The sequence below is a fragment of the Phascolarctos cinereus genome, unplaced genomic scaffold (genome assembly GCF_003287225.1).
Source record: "Phascolarctos cinereus isolate Bilbo 61053 unplaced genomic scaffold, phaCin_HiC Scaffold_9;HRSCAF=440, whole genome shotgun sequence".
NCBI lineage: Eukaryota > Metazoa > Chordata > Mammalia > Diprotodontia > Phascolarctidae > Phascolarctos > Phascolarctos cinereus.
Genome location: NW_027556402.1, coordinates 19,593,074 through 19,614,030, shown reverse-complemented (window position 1 = coordinate 19,614,030; position 20,957 = coordinate 19,593,074). Strand labels below are relative to the sequence as shown.

The following is a 20,957-nucleotide window of genomic DNA, read 5'->3' as shown; positions in this document are numbered from 1 at the left end:
TCCTCCTAACTTCAGGGCCAGTGCTCTATCCACTGCGCCACCTAACTGCCCCTGTAATACAGTTCGAGATCTTGTACAGCTAGGCCACTTTCTTTCACATTTTTTTCATTGATTCCTTTGATATTCTTGACCTTTTGTTCTTCTAGATAAATTTTGTTATGTTTTCCAGTTCTATAAAATATTTTTGGTAATTTGATTGGTATGAAACTGAATAAGTAAATTAATTTAGGTAGAATTGTCATTTAAAACATTTTCTGAAGCTTAAGGTGCTATAGAAATATGAACTCCTATTATTATGTGCTAAGTGATTCATGGAATAGGAAAGGTGTAGGAGGTACAGTCTCTACCTTTAAGAAGCTGGACATCTAACTGGAAAGATGAGGCAGAGAGATGTGAAGCAACTGACAAAGTGTGAAGAAGTACATGATTTAGCATTAATATGAGCAGTGAAAACAGTAAGAACTACTGAAGATTAATATAACACACACTGGTAGAGCCTGGAAGGACCAGGAGAGCTATAACAAAAACAACAATAAACCACATTTAAAACTCTAAGATAATATGAATCATCCACAGTTTGTATCTCTCCGTGCCCAGCACAGTACTCGACACACAAATAGTTACTTGATAAATATGTGTTATGTATTTTCTTTTACAAAAAACTCTTTCATTATGGCTGTGCAATAGCTTCCTGATTTTACAGATGAGGGAACTGAGGCACAGAGTGATTTGTCCATGGTCACACAGCCTGCAAGTACCAAAGACAGGATTTGAATTCAGGTCTATCTTCTGACTCCAAAGGTACTTACTATTTTGTTTCTCTGAACTGATTCCATTTCTCAAAGAGGTGGGATGTACGGTGGTTCTCAATAGGTTTGACCCCTATTCTTCCTTGGATTATTCTTTCTCTAACATCTCATTTTCCATGTGGCTGACCTCATTTGTATTTCTCCCACTCCTTGGGCCATAGGTATTTTGGATTTCTTTGACTTCTTCCAACTCATTGCTGGGAAATCTCATCAGCTTGTAAGATCCAATCAGCCTTGGTACTCACACCCCATCATATCTGCTCTTCTGATTGGAGGGTGAAGCTATGAGCTCCTCAGCCTCTATTTAAGCAGAGAGAGACATTATGCCTTTCCCCACTTCCTTTTTGCCCTCCCAATTCCAGCTTTCTTTTGGGTATTGTTTCCCCCTATTTAATTGTAAGCTCTTTGAGGGAAGGAACTATCTTTTTTTTTTTGTATTTGTATCCTTGGTACTTAGCACAGTGCCCAGAACATAATAAGCATTTAATAAATGTTTATTGACTAATGACATTCATTGCCATCTAATAGACTATGGACATGACACTGAAGTAAGAAGGGAAGATGAGAACGTTGATGTATCTTTGAACCTGTTCATATACTAGGGCAGATGAGTGCCCTGTCCTGTCATCATTTGTGGATTTATAAATCCTTGGTGTTTATAGCAATGAAAATAGCAATGGATTGTGACTCAAAAGATCTGGGTTTGAATCTAGGCTATCATATTTATTAGCTTCATTTGGTGCCTTATTAAAAGGTTTGCTGGGATTTTTGGCAGGAGAACTGACAAATTACCACTTAACTGGAAGTCTAGAAATATACCTTTACCATGTGGGCAAATGGAACTGAGAACAGTGACTATAATTTATCCATATTTATTTTGTCACTAACCAAGAATTAAGAAACATTTCAAATCCCAAGGGCAGGGTTTCTCAAGGGTTTGGAAACAATCTGCTCTGTCTTCATAAAGGGTCATTAACGAACATGTCATCTTTGGTGGAGAGGAAGCCTGGTCGCCACTGTTCCTCCGTTTTCAAAAAGGACCAATGACATCATTGTCTTGACTCACATGTGAATTGGATTTAAGTGAGGCAAAGTTGCATGAAGTCAGTCATCAGCCTCACTCTCTCTTCCTGAGTCATCAAAGTGCTGTGGGAAGACAAAAGTCAGAGCAATTGGAGATGGCCTGAGATGTAGTGGATGACATAGGCATCTTTGACGTCTGACCAAGATCTAAATGCTCTACAACATCTGCTATTGTTCTCATCTGTCCATTCCACCAGGGGAAGTCTTTCACATGCTTGGAGTAGACATCCTTCTAACTCACCAATGGGTTTGAAGTCTGTTGGTTACCTTCACCCTGGTTTAGCCCATCTGCCTAGTCAGTTTTACTGGGGTGTGGCCACTGTGCATGCTACAGCTTCTTGGAGCCACAGATGAAAGTTGAGAGACAGATGGATACCAACGGTGAATGAGCTGGGCTGAAAAGGGCTCAGCTGGCCCTCACTCCAGAACACTGTATACACACCAGAAGCCTGGTACAGTGAGACCAGAGTATTTGGATTCAGATTCTGATTCCACTCTTTATAATGTGTAAATAGTCTTCAGCAAGTTATTTAATCTCTCTGGGCCTCACTTGTGATCCCTAAGTTTCCTTCTAACTCTGAATCTAATATCCTTCATTGCGTATTCTAACTTAGAAATATGAAATCAAGTTTCTCTCCCGCCATAGTATATTTGCTCTCTGCTGGTGGCCTGTAAAACTGCACATTACTGCACAACGCTTTACTGTAGAATGCTGGTAAAGCCATTGACTGCCCTTGAGAGCAGTCCACATCTCTGGTGTTATGGGGGACTGGTACAGTTGCAGAGAGCATCAGAATACTCGACTGATGCTAATTCTGTCTCTCCTAGGGAGCCCTGCAGAGACACTGGAACAGATGTAGACATTCTGTAACTGGTACTGCTTGGCTAACTTCATAGGGAATGAGTCTTTCTGATTATGGAGGGATCAAAAAGCACCAGTGGCCATTTCCTCTTGTCGCCTTTGCTCTTGGCTTGACTCCTGTTAAGTAAGAGATGATGCTTTAAAGGGAAGAGACTTTGGGATCCCCACTGATCTTGATGTGTGGCTCAGCGAAACTGGCCTCTGGGGTCCTTGACCTCTGCATTTGTTCTTTTCTGATGTAGTTGAGGAGATTGGAGCTGCCTTAATTAGTATCGAAAGGCCAAGAGAATGAGTGTCCAGGTGTCTCGGAAGATTTGCAGCCAGTGAGCACTGATGAAATCAGAGAAAGAGGGAGTGGCCTGTAGGACCCAGCCCAGCATGGCTAAGATTCAGACTCACCTGGCAGTCATGGTAGTCATTCCACATCTGCATATGAACTTGGTGGGACCTATGCAATGGAGGAACTGAGCTCAGTTTGAGCCTACTCTTCCAGAGACTGAGGTGAATTTTCTCTGAAAATTTTCTGTTCATACCCCTTTGACCATTGTCTGTTGGGGAATGGCTCTTGTTCCCATAGATTTGAATCAATTCCTTATATATCTTGGAAATAAAACTTTTATCAGATAATTAATACTATCCTATATGATATCATTTAAAAAGTCTATCAATTATACATTTTTGATTGCTATAAATTTGCAAGTAATTGCAAAATACATTGCAAATTGCAAATAAAAATGAATCTTCCCCTAACATCAGTTTTTAAGTTTAAAAGTATTTACATATTTTTTACGTAACTAAGATATACCTCTATAGTAAAAATTATATTGGCGTCAGGACCAAGATGGTGGAAAAAGGCAGGGACTCGCCTGAGCTATCCCAAATTTCCCTCCTAAAAGTGAATTCTGAAGGGGCAGAATCCACAAAAGGATGGGGTGAAACAATTTTCCAGACTAAGACAAGTCAGGAGGTCAGCAAGAAAGGCCTGTCACAGCCGGGGGAGAGTGGAGCACACTCCAGCACAGGCCGGAGCAGCAACACCCCAGTAAACCAACAGCAGGCTTGGAGGCAACTGAATCAGCAGCAGCAGCAGCAGCAGCAGCAGCAGCAGCAGCAGCAGCAGCTTCTAGAGCTCTCAGCCCACACACGGTAAGAAGTTGGCCAGTTGGGAAGGAGATGACACGACAGGATCCCTTTGCTGGCACTGAGTGCAGGACTCTGTTGCATTATCCGCATGTGGATCTGGTTCACAGTTCCAGGGCGAGGAGGATGATTATCTAAAAAAAATAAAATTAAGGGGTGAGAAAGACAATGCATTGGGAGAAGGGGAAAGGGAGAGATAGAAGGGGATTAGGGAAGAATTCAAACCCAACAAACCAAAACCACGTGGTTTTTCTAATCAGCTCAGGCACAAAATCAAGGGTGGCCAAGGTTTGCCAAGGGAAGAATCTGTTTGAAGAAAGTCCTCCTGCTTCAGAAGGAGAGTTCATCTACATTCGGCTAAATATGCTTCATGTCTCTTCATGAGAGAGAGAATTAACTATGGCCAGCCTGCCATTTACTTTCGATATTGAGAGGAGTATCAATGACTGGGTTTTCATGTGTTTCTTTGTGGGAAATGACTTCCTCCCACATTTTTCATCTTTGGAGATTAGGGTAGGAGCAATTGACCATTTAGTTAATATATACAAAAATGGGGTACATAAAACAGGGGGTAAATTATTTCACATGAAAGAGGCAAGAAAGAGCTTTTACAGTACAGGGGAAGATGGGAGAGGTGGAGGGGAACACATGAACCTTACTCTCATCAGAATTGTCGCAAAGTGGGAATAACATTTGTGTATAGGGATCCATGCCCTGCAGGAAAGTAGAAGGAGAAGCCGATAAGAGAAGGGACGGGAGTTGATAGAAGAAAGGGCAGATTGGGGGAGGTGGTAGTCAGAAGCAAAACACTTTTGAGGATGGATGGAGTAAAAGGAGAGAGAGAGTAGGATAAATGGGGGCAAATAGGATGGAGGGAAATATACAGTACTCATAACTGTGACAACATTTTTCAGCAAATTCCTCTGATAAAGGCCTCATTTCTCAATGAGAACTGAGCCAAATTTACAGAAATAAGAGCTGTTCCCCAACTGATAAATGGTCAAAAGATATTAATAGGTAGCTTTCAGATGAAGTAAATCAAAGCTATCTATAGTCATGTGAAAAAATGCTCTAAATCATTATTGATTAGAGAAATGCAAATTTAAATAACTCTGAGGTACCACACCACACCTATCAGATTGGAAAATATGATGGAAAAGGAAAATAATAAATAATAAATGTTGGAGAGGATGTGGGAAAATTGAGACACCAATGTTGGTGGAGTTGTGAACTGATCCAACCACTCTGGAAAGCACTTTGGAACTATGCCTAAAGGGCTACAAAACTGTGCCTACCCTTTGACCCAGCAATACTACTACTAGGTGTGTATCTCAATGAGATAAAAGAAGGGAGAAAAAGACCTATTTGTACAAAATTATTTATTGCAGCTCTTTTTGTGGTGGCAAAGAGTCAGAAATTGATAGGATTCCTGTCAATTGGAGAATGGCTGAACAAGTTGTGGCATATGAATATAATGGAATACTATTGTGCTCTAAGAAACGACAAGCAGGATGTTCTCAGAAATACCTTGAAAGACTTACATGCACTGATGCAAAGTAAGCAGATCAAGGAGAGCATTGTACACGGTGATAACAATATTGTACGATGATCATCTTAATTTTGAATGACTCAATTGTTCTCAGCAATACAGTGATTCAAGACCATTCTGAAGGACTCATGATGAAAAATGTTATCCAGCTCCAGAGAAAGAACTGATGGAGTATGAATGCAGGTCGAAGCATACTTTTAAATTTTTTCTTGTTTTTTTTTTGTCTGTTTTGTTTTACAATATGATCGATATGGAAAAATATGTTTTGCATGACTAGACATGTATAACCCATATCAAATTGCTTGCTGTCTCAGGGAGGAAGGGAGAGAATTTGGAACTCAAAATTTAAAAAATGAATGTTGAAAACTTTTTTTTAAACATGTAATTGGGGAAAATAAAATATTAAATAAACATATTTAAAAACAAAAAAGTATTGATATCTTTTGTTTTTGTATAACCTTAATTTTGTAATATCTCTATCCAGAGAGTCATCCTTTGTAAATAATAAAATAAATGAACAAAAATAAAAAAGAGAGAAAAAAAAGACAGTTGAGTAAAACTAGCCAACACCTCAACTGAGTCCAACAGTGCGTGCAATGCTCTGTGGCCACATTGCCCATCTTTCCAGTGAAGGGAGGATGTACATTTTCTTTTTTTTTTTCTTCTGGAACAAGCTTGGTTATTATAATTCTGGAGTCTGTTGCTGTTGCTTCCATTTACATTACTGTTGTTATTGTATGTATTGCTTACCTTGTTCTGTTTACTTCTTTGTGACCCCATTTGGGGTTTTCTTGGCAAAGATACTGGAGTGGTTTGCCATTTCCTTTTGTAGCTCATTTGACAGAAAAGGAAACTGAGGCAAAGAGGGTTAAGTGGCTTGCTCTAGGTCACACAGTAAGTTTCTGAGGTCATATTTAACTCAGGAAGAGGAGTCTTCCTGATCCCAAGCTTAGTGTCCTATCCACTGTGCCATTCACTTCACTCTGCATCAGTTCATATAAGTTTCCCTCTGCTTTTTGGAATTTTTCATAATTATCATTTGTTATGGTACCCAATATGATGCCATTGCATCCATGTATCTCAGTCTGTTTAGCCAATAAGTGTCTACCTCATTTCCACTTCTTTACTCCCACCCAAAATGCTGCTACAAGTAATTCGGTGCATGTGCAAACTTCCATTTTTAGATGGTGACATAATTGTTATTTCAGGTTTTGAAAGGCTGTCATATGGAAGAGGGAACTGATGAATTCTGTTCATCCTTTCCCAAAAGACAGACCTAGAAGTAATGGAGAGAAGTGTAGAAAGGCAGATCTGGGCACAATATAAGGAAAAATGTCTTCTCAGATCTGTCCAAAAGGAAGTTTCTCTGACTAGAAGTCTCCAACTGGGCCAGATGACAACGTGTTAGAGATATTCTAGTAAGGATGCTTGTTTAGGTCCAATCAATCAATTGTATAAAGGACTTTTATTAGGGGAAGCTAGGGGGCGCCATAGTGCATACAGCATTGGACCTGGAGTCAGGAAGACTCATCTTCCTGAGTTCAAATCTGGCCTTAGACACTTTCTAGCTGTGTGACCCTGGGCAAATCACTTAACCCTGTTTGCCTCATTTTCCTCATCTGTAAAATGAATTGGAGAAGGAAATGACAAATCACTCCAGGATCTTTGCCAAAAACAAACAACTCCCCCCCCCAAACCCCAAAACAACCAAATGGGGTCATGAAGAGTCAGAAATGGCTAAAAAGAACTAAACAATGATAATAAAGAACTTTTGTTAAAAAGCCAGACACTGTGCTAGTACTGCAGATACAAATTTAAAGAATAAAGTCACAATGCTTATATTCCAATGGAGGAGACAATAACTACATTACAAAAGTATGGGGTAAACGGTTAACCAATACAAATAATATATGATGTAGTTGGACATAAAATAGTCCAGGAGGGAGAACACTAATGACTGGGGGACCCTGGAGAAGCTTCATGCTGAAGAAAGTCCCTGACCTGCATCTTAAAGGAAGAGAATGTTCTATGAGGAAGTGCATCTCAGACATATCTCTGTACAAAAGCACACAGATAGGAGATTGCATGTTGTGTGTGAGGACCAGAGAGAAGGCTAGTTTGGCTGCGTGGCAGAATTTAGAAGGGGGTTATGACCTTTGGGATTCTTTCCAACTCTGAAATTCAGCGACGTATTGTCTAATCTGGAACATCGTTCTTTGTCTATATATCTTATAGTCTCCTAATACAATGGCATCCAAACTTAAAAAAAATCACATCCCCCATTAGTAGTACAAAAAATTGAGCATTCACACCCATTTGTTTATACTTATTTATAAAGCATGTGCATGTCCTACTATACTAGTAATTATGTACATTTTTAAACTTCCGTAAGATATGAATGAAAAAGAATGAAATAAAGGTGAAATAATATTTGATTCCAATGTCAATAAGGAGACATTGGAATTTATTGTGTAGTAGAGTAAGGGGGGGGCAGCTAGATGGAGCAGTGGATAGTGTTCTCGGCCTGAAGTCAGGAAGAACTGAGTTCAAATCTGGCCTCAGACACTTATTGGCTGTGTGACCCTGGGCAAGTCACTTAACCCTGTTTGCCTCAGCTTCCTCATCTGTAAAATGAGCTGAAGAAGGAAATGGCAAACCACTCCAGTATCTTTGTCAAGAAAACTCCAAAAGGGGTCACAAAAAGTTGGACATGACTGAAAAATGACTAAACAGCAAGAGTGATGTGATCAAATCTGTGCTTTAAAAAAATCACTTTGGCAGCTGCATGGAGCAGAGATTGGTGAGAGGAGAGAAGCCCATTAAGAGGTCAAAGGTGGTGGTTAGAAGCATAGAGAGGACAGCTGCATCTGATGTGGAGATAGAACCAACATGATTTGGTAATTGATTGGATGTGTGGGGTGAGCGAGACTGCAAACAAGATGGCAGACATTTTGAAAACCTAGCTGACTGGACGGGCGGTGGTGCTCTTGATAATAATAATAATAGGGAAATTTGGAAGATGGGTGAGGTTTGGGGGAGAAAGAAAAGGTAGTAATATCTGTGATCCACATCACGATTCGTGGGTGCCTGCTCAGCCGTGTGACTCAGTCTTTCCTGCCCCAAATGTAAAGGCATGAGGCTCTTACTGGTCAGTGCCTCCAAAGTGCCAGGCACCCGCCACGTGAAATGATCGTCACATAGGCCAATAGGGGTAGGATTGCCCTAGTGACACCTGTCAGTTGCTGGATGCTGAATGCAGCCCGTTCCCAGGAAAGCTGATTGTTAAAATTTCAATTTTACACATTTACACATCAGAAATCAGCCACCACTGCAAAACAGGGCATGATTTACTGTTTTGTTGATTGTCCATATTTAAGAAAGTGATGGAGAAAATATTAATAATGCAGATTAAAGTTAAAAGCATGGTATGTGTAAATTTTTTTTTAAAAGAACCAGTTATTAAATATTTGTCAGCACACCCTGAGCTTCCATAGCAGAAGGAGGCAGTAGAGTGAAGGGTGGGGTGTTGGGGGGGTAAGACCAGGTGGGGTTGTCCTGGAGACAGGTCCCCCGATCAACTATTGCAGTGAGATAGGGTGTAACCTGTCTTCCCACCCTTCAATTGGTTGATTTTGCATCCCTTGCAGGAGCCCCTGATCCCCCACTAAGGCACTGACTGGCTGTAAGCAAGGATTAGCCTTGAAGTAAACTTTCTCAATATCTCTCCCAAGGCCTAGCCCGGTGCCAAGCACATAAGAGATGTTTAATGTTTGGTGAAAAATGAAACCTTTGTACCCAAGGCACAAGAATCATTGGGAACAAACAGTAATAAGGGTAAATCATGCCAAGTAATAGTAATGCTTACTTAATTACTTGTATTTATCTTTAGTCATCTACCTATTATTCCACTGCACTGTCCATGCACAAAAACTTTTGGGCCACTCTTTTGGGACACAAAAATTTTGGGACACATATGTGTGTGCATATATAAATATGTATATATATATATGTATACACAAAATACACACATGTGTAGATAGACAGATGGATAGATAGATGGATGGATGGATGGATGGAAAGACAGAGACTTTCCATTACACTGTCTTGTACATATACACATAATTATTTGCAGGTTGTCTGCCCCATCAGAATGTGAACTCCTTGAGGGCAGACACTAGTTTCTGTCTTTCTTTCACACTCCAGTCAGCCCAATACCTGGCCTATAATAAATTAATAAGTTCTTAAACTAGGAAGTGTCTGAGGCTAGATCTGAACTCAGGTCTTCTTGACTCCAGACCATCCCTCCCCATCCATTGCTCCATCTAGCTGCCCCCCACCCTTACTCTACTACACAATAAATTTCAGTGTCTCCTTATTGACATTGGAATCAAGTATTATTTCATCTTTATCTCATCCTTTTTAATTCATATTTTATGTAAGTTTAAAAACGTACATAATTACTAGCCCACTAGGACACGCTGATACTTTATAAGTAAACACATTCGTTGGCTGGGAGCGATGGACATAGTCCTGGATTTGGAGTCAGTGCACCTGGGCTCCAGTGCAGGACCCTACAGCCTTCACTACTTCCTGGGCTCTAAGGCCTCTGCTCTCTAAATGTCATGTTCCTACGATCTTTTTCCTGGACAGCAGAGGGAATTTAGCCTCCAGAGGCTGGAGCCCGAGGATGCCTTTGGAATGCGCTGATGGCGCTGTGGCCCGAGAAGGTCCTTACTCAACCCAACACCTCTGAAGGGTGTCTAGTGGGACTGCTGGTCTCTGGACTACTACGCCACAACCCGGGGTTGCTGCCCATGGTCCAAGTCTAGTGAATGCCCATTTCCTCTGCCTGTGTCCTGCTGGGCGGGGCTTCCCCTGGAGCTCCTATTTAGGGCTGCCCAGGTCCGGAGAGGTCTCCAGGAGTGGCAGAGCCTGAGCCATGAGACCGTGGGACGCTGTTGCGGGCTGGGGGAGGCCTCTGGGGCTGCTGTTCCTGCCTCTGCTGCTGTCGGCCGGCGCAGCATCCCTGTCTGCGGCCATCCCAGCCCCGAGCCGGGACGTGGTCCCGCAGCGGGTGACCGTGAACCTGGACGATGCCCCTGAGCAGCGCTGGCTGCCCGCTCTCCAGCGCTTCGACCTAGACACCCTGAAGAAGGACGTGAAAGATGCGGTCAAGTGAGGCAGGCCGGCGGGCGGGGGTAGGCTGGTGTGTCGGGCAGAGGACAGCAGCCTCTACTGGCGGAGGGGGCTCTGCGTCCTGGCTGAAAGTCCCCGGGGAGCTGGGAATGCACACAGTCACTTCTTGAATTTGATTTTAGAATACGAATTCTTCAAATCCACTGGGAGAGAGGGGCAGGATGGCGTAATGGATAGCCTCTAAGGCAGGAAAAGCTAGGTTAAAGACCCTCTTCCGACCACAGTGGCCATGGGACTGGGCCGCGGGGCTCCAGGAAATTCGAAAACTCTAAGTAACACGTAACTTGTCAATCTGCTTCTGTACAGAAAGTTTCCACGTGAGGAGTCCTCCGTGCCCTAGGCAGCTCTGGGAAGAGACAGGAGGGCTTAACCTTTTTTGTGTATTCTGGACCCCTTCGGCAGGCTGGGAAAGCCCAGGGACTCCTTAGGATATTTTTAAATGCCCCAATTAAAATACACGGGACTCAAAAGGAAGCCAATTATATTGAAATAAAGATGTAATGTTTTCCCACTCAGCTTCACGAACACCCTGAAGTTTATTTGTGGACCTTGAAACTCGGGTTAAGAGCCCCTGCCCTAAGACTATTTCCCATTCCCCATCCTTTGGGCTAAGAAAAGGGAGAAGAGAGGAGAATCCCGGGCTTAGGCTTTTCCCGTTCAAACTATGTGTCCTCCTGTGCTTCCCTTGAAACTTCCGGCTTAGGGAACTTTTCGATGGGTAGATGATCCCTGGTAGAGTAGCTATAGATCCAGGAGTGGGGAGTGTGTGGGGAACAGAGACAAGATTCCCAGATTTTTTCCTTTCCCCTCTGACACTATTGCGTCCTTAAATGAGGGCGAGTCTCTGGTTATTCTTTTCCTTTGGGGGCATGGACACTGCCTGGTATTGGATAAATTTTTATTTTCGCTGCCTGCCTAAGAAAGATATTTGTTTCCCCAACTACGAGTAGGAAGAAGACAAATCTGAGGTTGACTGTGTCATGCACAGACACATAAAACGTATTTCCCCCCACTGATCCACAGCTTCTGTTTCACTGGTAATCTTTGTCAGGTTTAATAAACCTTGTTTCAACTCCTCTTCCTCCTCCTCCTCCTCTTCTTCTTCTTCTCTCTCTCTTTCTTTCTCACACACGCACATTTCTTCACTCCTTCCTTCCTTCCTTCCTTCCTTCCTTCCTTCCTTCCTTCCTTCCTTCTTCCTTCCTTCCTTCCTTCCTTCTTTCCTCCCTCCCTCCCTCCTTCCTCACCCCTTTCTTCCTTTCTACGTCACGGTATGTTAAAGCTGAAGGGCATCGTGGAGTTCCCCCATTTTTAGGACAAAGAGGTAGGTTTGGAGAGCTAAGTGACCTGCCCAAGGACAATAGCCTTTGCCCTCCTTACCTCAGAGAAAAATGAGCAAATGTTTTTACTTTGTGTTCCCCCTCCCCGCCCCCCAGGGAACAAATCCCGAGGTGGGTTTACATTGTGATTAAGGAGATAATCAATGATTTGGATGGCTTGCTGCTTGAGCCCTACGCCAATGAGATTAGGGGAATATGCGATGCCCTCAACATAAGCTTCGTCGATGGCATTCTCTTCAATCTGGTCTATGAATCAAGTGTGTAAGTATATGTTATTAGTTTACTGTTGATTAATTTGAAGGCTTTGCTTTTTCTGGGACCACCATCTGATAAAGAGAGGTGGATAGAGAAGAAATCTGTTTTCAGTTGGGATCCCCAGGAGCTTATAAATGGTGAGAGAAAGTGGAACTGATGATATTTAGAGATTTAGAATGCTTCCTCGTGGCTTCTCATTTCAGATGCAAATACATACATATGTGTACATACATATGTACATAATACATATATCTCTATACATACAATATGGTGTTTTCGAACAGTTGTTCACTTATTTTGTCTTGTCCAGTTAGTAAGTGTCTGAGGCTGGATTTGAACTTAGATCTTCCTGACTCAACCCCATTTGTTTCAGTTTCCTCATCTGTAAAATGAGCTGCAGAAGAAAATGGCAAACTACTCCAGTGTCTTTGCCAAGAAAACCCTAAATGCAGTTGAAGAGTCAGACGTGACTGAAAAATTACAGAAAAAACCCCACAAACTTCCTGATTCTAGGCCCAGTGCTCTATCCACTGAGCCACCTAGCTGCCTCCTGGGCAAAGTTAAGTGACTCGCCCAAAGTCATACAGCTAGTCTGAGGCTGGATTTGAACTCAGGACTTTCTGACTCCAGGCCCAGCACTCTATCCACTGAGCCATCTAGCTGCCCTATAATAATGCCACATATTCTAGTTCATCTCTCATCTGCCTTCCTCTTGACTTATACTATCTGCTCCACCCAAGCAAGCATTCTCCTCTTTTCTCTGGCCTTTATAATGGTCCTTCTCCCTGCCTGGAATATTTTCCCCTTCTCTCTTCCAATCTACTCGCTTACTTTTCAGCTTCATGAGTATGCCTCAGATCTATTCCTCCAAGAACTCTCTCTCCTTACTAAGCCTTCCTGAGCCCAGTCACTTTGTCTCCTAGCCCCTGACGGCTGAATAGCTACCATTAATTATACACAAGCCTGGTGTTATTTCCTAGTGTGCTTATCCTTGGACATTTTTCATGCCTTCTTGGTTCCCTTCCATGGTCATTCCATCCAGAGGTAGGATCAGAGTCCTAATTCACTTTGTACTTTTCCCCTAAGTTTGCAAAAGGTGGTTGGTAACTTTGGTGAATGACAGCCAACAAGTCAAGACAATGGCGGTTGTTAGTATTGTTTCTATTTCCAGTAATGTTTTCCTCTGTCTGTAATACCTCAATGGGGCCAGCTAGGTGGCTCAGGCAATAAAGCACTGCCCCTGCAGTCAGCAAAACTTGAGTTCAAATCCTGCCTGAAAAACTTACTAGGTGTGTGACCCTGGGTAGGTCACTTAACCCTGGTTGCCTCAAAAAAAAAAAAAAGAAAAGAAATGTAATACCTCAACGTCTAGAACCAACTATAACAGTTCACATAACCATGATCATCAAAGAAAAAAAGTGACCCAGTTTCATGAAGTTTGTGACTCAATAAATTTATTCTGTTCTTCATTACCTGACTCAGGCAATTGGCTCTGCTCTGTAGACTGGACTGTGTCTCTCCCATGTGTACCCTTCTCTATAGTCACACAGCCCCCTCCCCAGTTCAGGCCCTCATCTCCTCTTACCGGGTCTATCGTCATCACCCCTCACTAGGACCACCGCTCTTTGCTTCATAATTGGTCTCCCTGCCCCCAGTCTCTCTCCTTTCCCAACCAACCATACAACTGCCAAAATGATTTTCCTAAAGCAGGGGCATAACCACGTCATTCCTCTGCTCAACAAACTTTAGTGGCTCTCTATTACCTCTAGGATCAAATACAAATTTACCTGTTGGACATTTAAAGCCTTTGCAACCTGGCTCCAGTCTACCTATCTAAATATATACATATATATGGATATGTATATATGTATGTATGTATGTATATGTATATAAAAGTCACTCCATTCCATATGCCCTTCCACCAGCCAGACCAGCCCTTCTGCTGTTCCTTGAACACGATATTCTATCTCTAAGCCTTTCACAAGCTGTACCCTGTGCCTAGAATGTACACCCTCATCACTTCCGTCTTCTAAGCATCCCTACCTTTCAAAGTTCAGCTCAAATGATGCTTCCTTTGGGAGGTGTTCCTGATCCTCTTCAGCTGCTAAGGCCCCATTTCCAATAACCTTATATTAATTTCTTATATATTTTGTGTATACACATACATACATATGCATATATACTTATAGAGTGTATATGTCTATACTATTTACTTTGTATATATGCATATATGTTTATAGAGTGTAATCTCATTGAGGGAAGACTCATCTTTGTTTATCCCCAGTGCCTAGCACATTATAATAATTATATACTATATTTATTATATATTATATGATTGTTATATATTATATTATGCATAATCATTAAAATCACTTAATGACATTGATTGATTTTTTAAATATATGTCTAATATTATGTGCTCTATATAATTATTGAAGAATTAGAACGGATTTTTGAAATTATCCTGCTAAATACTTTCATTTTACAGATGAGAAAACTGAGGCCCAAGGTGACCTATTTAGGGTCAGAGTGACAGAGTAAAGATTGGAACTCAGGTTTTCTGAATTCAAATCCATTGTCCTTCCCCCTGGCTCATGCTGCCTTCTTAACACTTACAGTTCCATGTAGCTGAATATTCCTAATACAAATAATAATAGCTAATATAGATTTGATTTTGATTCTCACAACAACCCTGTGAGATAGGTGTTAATTATCTCCATTTGTATATTGTTGGTTTTCTGTTCTTGGTTTTCAAAGAGGACAAGTGAGGAAACTGAGGCTAAGAGTTTCAGTGATTTGCCTATGCTCATACAACCAGTAAGATTTGAACTCAGGTCTTTCTGATTCCAGGTCAAAGATCTATCTACTGCAGCACCTAACTGGCTCATATTAATGATTCAAATTGCTAGGGCAGAGTAGTAGTTAGCAGTGATGATGACAAATTATTCAAAATTCTTGAAGTATTGTAAATCTTGAAGATGAGATGGGCATCCATTTCGGCTTTTAAGAAATCAAAATGGTCTCATTTTGAGAAATTATTTTAAAAACCAATTTTCTTGCTTTGCTTTCTTATTTGCATTTGCTGTGTCTTATTTACTCTGTCCACATTCTCCAGATTCTGTACTAGTATGGTAGCTCAAGATGCCAATGGCCACATTTACCATGTCCGGAACTTGGATTATGAGCCTGGAGAGGGCTTACGCAATTTTACAGTGGATGTCCAGTTCACAAAAAACGGGCAGGTAAGGTGGGAGTCTGGCATGAGTTGATATTGGTCTCAGTAAGAGTGGTACAGTCAGCATCGGTTCCCAAGAACCAAGGGGACCAGGTGACAATGTGAGGAGATCACATGTGTTTTCTGGGGAAAATATTTGAAGGACTGCTGTCTGAAAGAGGGATGAGATTTGCTATCTCTGGCCCCAAAGAGCAAAGGGATGGCACCGTAAAGAGGAAAATTTAGACTTGATGTCCGGAAAACATTTCTGAGAATTAGAGTTTCACAGGTAGTGAGCTCTCCTGGGAGCCTAGGTCTGTATATCGGAGACGTAGGCTTCCCACTAGTGGGGGACATGTCAATTATTGCAACAGCTTTCTACTAATCTCCACTGTCTGTCTTCCTTACCAGCCACTATAACACTGGGTCCCTTTCATGAGAGGCAGTGTGGTGTAGTGCTATCCGACTGATCTTGGACTCAGGAAGCTCTAGATTCACATCTGCCCCCACACACTTAATAGCTGTGTGATTCTGGGCAAGTCACTTCTCTTTATACCTCAGTTTCTTAATCCGTAAGATGAGAGTGTTGGACTAATGGTGTCTAAGGTCTCTTCTGATATTCCATTAATGCCCAGAACTGCCAGTGGGTAGTGGCCTCAGTTATCCACTACGTTTAGATCTGGGTTTCAGACAAGCTTCATCTACTTCCCTGTACATGTCCATGTACATCCCCTGTCAACCATCCCATTCTTTTTCCAGTCCTGGAGCCATAGTCAAGATATGCTGCCATTTTACTGGAAGGGTATGGCAATCTGCCCTCTATATTTCCATTCACCACCCTGCTAACTTTCTGAACCAATGTTGCCCCCTCCCCCAATATCTATTGTCTCCTTCTATTAAAATGCAAGCTCCTTGAGGGCAGAGACTATTTCCAAATGTCTGTTTTGACCCCAGCATTTATCTCAGTGTGCTTAATGTATGTTTTTTTCATTCATTTCATTCATTCATTCATTGGATTTGATGATTACAACATTTCATCACGTCTGACTCTTCATTACCCCATTTCGGGTTTTTTTGGCAGAGATATTGAAGTGGTTTGCCATTTCCTTCTCCAGATCATTTTACAGATGAGGAAACCGAGGCAAACAAGTGACTTGCCTAGGATCACACAGCTAATAAGTATCGGAGGCCAGATTTGAACTCAGGACGATGAGTCTTTCCTGACTCCAGGCCCAGCACTCCATGTACTATGGCACCCCGCAGCTGCCCACATCTATCGGTGTGAGAGGTCTCAGCTGTAAGATTCTGTGATTCTGCCTTTGGTCAGGGTCACTGTTGATCCACTATAGTGTTTGCTATGGTTTCTTACTTCAGATGTTGTTCATAAGCTAGATAAAAAACTGAAAAAGTTTATGGATGATTTGTCTTTCGGGGACAATTTTAGTGTTTTGTCTTTTTTTTTTTTCAAATTCCCATTGAGCAATATGTTGAAGTAAAGGGAAATATGGATGTTTTAGGTAATTAAAGCATGTATTTGGTAAGAGTTGCAGACTAATAACTTACCTCCTCTGATTTCAGATTGCCTACACGGGAACAACGTTTGTTGGCTATGTGGGTATATGGACTGGACAAAGTCCACATAAGTTTACAATTTCTGGCAATCAACGAGGTAAGTAAATATCACTACCACCACCACCACCACCACCACCATTATTTTACTCAGATAACTTAGGACTGTAGCTCTATTCATAAAGTCATATGAGTATATTTTCTTAAAGTCAAGTTAGATACAATTATTTCACTAAACCTTGGTTGCAATTCTTTTTTTTTTTTTGGCAATTGGGGTTAAATGACTTGCCCAGGGTCACACAGCTAGTAAGTGTCAAGTGTTTGGTCTGAGGCCAGATTTGAACTCAGGTCTTCCCGACTTCAGGCCAGTACTCTATCTACTGAGTACCTAGCTGTCCGTTGGTTGCAATTCTTGATGTTGTTTTGGGGGTGGGAGGGTAGTGAAAATGGGGGGAAAGGGAGAGAGCTATTCTTGTCTTTGTAATTTGCCTGCACAATGGAGGCAATGTTGGTAGAAACTGGCATCAGATTTGCCATGATAATCATTTCTTTCTTTTATGTTTCTTTGACATTCGGAGTTACCAATCTATAAATGCCTACTATGTACGAAGGCTGCGGTTGGTGAGGGGGGATCAAAGCAAATCTGAACAGTCCTGCGCTTATATGAGATGGGGAAGAGGGGGGAACAACATATAAAGGAACACAAAATATATGTGGAAATTTTCTGTATATGAATATATACAAAAAAATTTATAGGGGAAGGGTACAATTCTATCATGAAGGGCAGTTTGTTAATAGAACAAGGTGGCCACAGTGGAAGAGTACTGGAGAGTGTGATAGGGATGCCAGAGGGATGGGGCTGACATGGAGTGTTATGAGGGAGTGGGAATGGCATTCAAGGCCTTTGAGAGACTACAGCTCAGAAGCGTGGTGCTTGTCTGTGGAACCACATGGCAGCAGATTGCTTCTCCCTTTCACAGTAGCAAAGAGAATATTGATTTCTTCATCAATATCTAACATAGTGGAAAAGCACCTATCCAGTCCCTTGTCCTGCCTGATGGGAAAGGCAGAGGTCAGTGGAATCTTGGGGCCAGGCATATTTCATGTATTCACCACAAACATTTGAGCAGCTGTGGTATAAAAGGGATTGTGTTAGGTGCTGGAGATACCAACTGATCTATCATCCAACATCTGTTGTGTTTACTATATGCTGGGTGCTAAGGGAAAAAGTACAAAGATACACAAATGAAACAATTTCCATCCTCAAGCTGACATTCTACATTCTTGTAGAAAGTTGTATTTTAGTTGGTACTTAAAGGAAGCCAGGGGGGGGTCAGTAGTTGGAGCGGAAGAGGGAGCATGTTCCAGACATGGGAGACAGCCAGCAGAAATGCCTGGAGCCAGGAGATAGGGCGTCTTGTTCATGGGTCAGTTCAGGAGGCCGTCGTTACTAGGCTGAAGAGCACGTGTTGTCACGTCATCATGGCATTCAATTTTAATGGTTTCCATTGTCGTAATCATTGTGTGTCTATTGTTTTTTTTTTTGTTTTTGTTTTTTGGTTAGGCAGTGGGGTTAAGTGACTTGCCCAGGGTCACACAGCTAGTAAGTGTTATGTGTCTGAGGCAGGATTTGAACTCAGGTCCTCCTGAATCCAGGGCCAGTGCTCTATCCACTGCACCACCTAGCTGTGTGTCTATTGTTTTCCTGGTTCTGCTCACTTCACTCTGCATCAGTTCATGTAAGTCTTCCTTGGCCTCTTTTTCTTACAGCACAATAATGGTCCATTATGTTCAATTTCACTTCCTATTACTAATGATGAACCCTGCACCAAATGGTGAGGCAGTCTAGGCTGGTACACAACTTATGTGAACTGCTGCATATCTTGTGGCCATGAGAACATTGCATGTCCTTGTCTAGTATGTATGTATATATGTATATGTGTGTATGCATATGTATATGTGTTTATGGAGAGAGAGAGATTGAAAGAGGGAAGGTGGATCAAGAGAGGAGAGAAAAAGATTGAGGGAGAGAGAGAGATTAGGAAGAGAGGGAGAGAGACAGACAGACAGACAACAGACAGATAGAAAGGAGGCAGGGTGCTGTGCCTTGGTTGACATAAGATTCATCCTTAGCTTCAGACAATAGAATAATACTGCATTCACTTGCCTGCACACCACCTCCCTTCCCTTGCTGCTGCTATCCATTCTCCCTTGAGGATCTTAAAAGCAATGTCTCTTGGCAGCCAGCATGGAATTACCATGACATTTTCATTTTCTCCTTACATTCCTATAGTGTAGAATGTAAAATCCTCGAGGGCAGGGATTGTTTGATCTTTATCGTTGTGTCTCTACTCCCTGGCATGATGTCTGGCAATATTGGTTTCTTGTTTAATACTTGACTGATTGATTGACCATAATATCCTTTTCCTGATTTTTCAGACAAAGGTTTATGGTGGGAGAACGCAGTGGCTGCTCTTGTCAAAAGACATCTTCCCATCAGCTGGGTTTTCAGGAATGTAAGTATATTTTCCATTCACATTACTTGTTTATTAAGTTAAAAAACATGAACTTAACAAACATTAAATAAAATGAGCATTTCTCTCTCTCTACATAGATATAGATATAGATAAAGATACAGATATAGATATGGATATAGACATAGATATAGATATGGATATAGACATAGATATCGATATGGATATAGATGTAGATATAGGGAGGGACAACCAGAATTTAGGAAATTAGGAAGACTCATCCTTATGAGTTCAAATCTAACTTCCAACACTTACTAGCTATGTGACTCTGGACAAGTCATTTACCCCTGTTTGCCTCAGTTTCCTCATCTATTAAATGAGCTGGAGAAGGAAATAGTAAACCACTTTTCTCGGGCAAGAAAATACCAAATGGGGTCACAAAGAACCAGACACAATTGAAATGATTGAACAACTATCTTAGAGCTTTATACAGGAAGGGACCTTAGTGATAATCTGGTCCAAGTCCCTTCTTTTTCAAATATGGAGACTGAGTCTCTGGGAGAGTAAATGGTAACTTCTTAGTGACCCAGATTCTATATCCAAGAGGTTTTCCTAGCAGACCTATTCTGTTATGGATGGGTTGCACTATATTTGAAGTATTAATTCAGTGAAGGATCCTCTATTTTCAGAGGAAAATTAGAAAACTGGAATGTGTTTGGAAGAAGAAAGATTGACCAATATTCTTTCTGTACTTTCTATAGATAGAGATTTACCCCATTCTAAGAAGTTTATCATGTTTACTAAAATATGAATGTATAAACCAAAAAAATAAAGGGAAATGATTGTTTAACATTGCGAAAGGAATCATGGCAGGATTCCTTTAAAAAGTAAGTTCCCCCACTGTATGCAAGATAGAATTTGATTTGAAAAAAATAGTTTACATGAAAATTTTCAGAAACACAAATACTGTAACCATGAAAAGCATATATTAAACAGAGACTATGTGCCAGGCTCTGTGCTAAGTTGCTAGGGATATAAATGAAAAAAGAAAATCTTTCCCTTCAAGGACATTACATTCTAATAGGAGAAGAAACAACACACATAGGGGAGTGGTGGCTAGAGGAGAGAGTATCAGTCTGGGAAATCATAGAGATGATAGGCTGACCCATAGGACATTCAGTTGACGTCCTTTCCAGAAGTAATATTTCTTTTGATTGTGTTATATGACCAGAACAAAAGGTAGAAAGTACAATGGGAGAGGGAGCAGAATTGAACATAGCTGCAGACAGAGGTCAAGACGTCCTAGATGGATGGGGTTTGCAGGTAAAATGTGGCCTGGGCTAGCTACATATAGTTGGCTCATTTGAACTAACTTGGTGTTGTAAGCCCAGATACTGTGTATGAATGAACCTTTACTTCCACAATAAGAGCTGGGACACTTGCATGCTAGGTTGTGGTACAGACCT

The 20,957-nt window shown here is 41.5% G+C and overlaps 1 protein-coding gene across 1 annotated transcript in view; it reads left to right on the top strand.

The window, feature by feature from the left end:
* Positions 1–10,330: 10,330 nt before the first annotated feature.
* Positions 10,331–20,957, top strand: part of LOC110209855 (N-acylethanolamine-hydrolyzing acid amidase-like) — a 21,247-nt gene continuing 10,620 nt past the window's right edge. Inside the window, exons 1-5 of the mRNA XM_020988584.2 lie at positions 10,331–10,618; positions 12,076–12,240; positions 15,350–15,476; positions 17,027–17,117; positions 19,457–19,533. Coding sequence (XP_020844243.1) covers positions 10,383–10,618; positions 12,076–12,240; positions 15,350–15,476; positions 17,027–17,117; positions 19,457–19,533 — 696 coding nt within the window. The 5' untranslated portion in view covers positions 10,331–10,382. The remainder of the gene's footprint in view (positions 10,619–12,075; positions 12,241–15,349; positions 15,477–17,026; positions 17,118–19,456; positions 19,534–20,957) is intronic.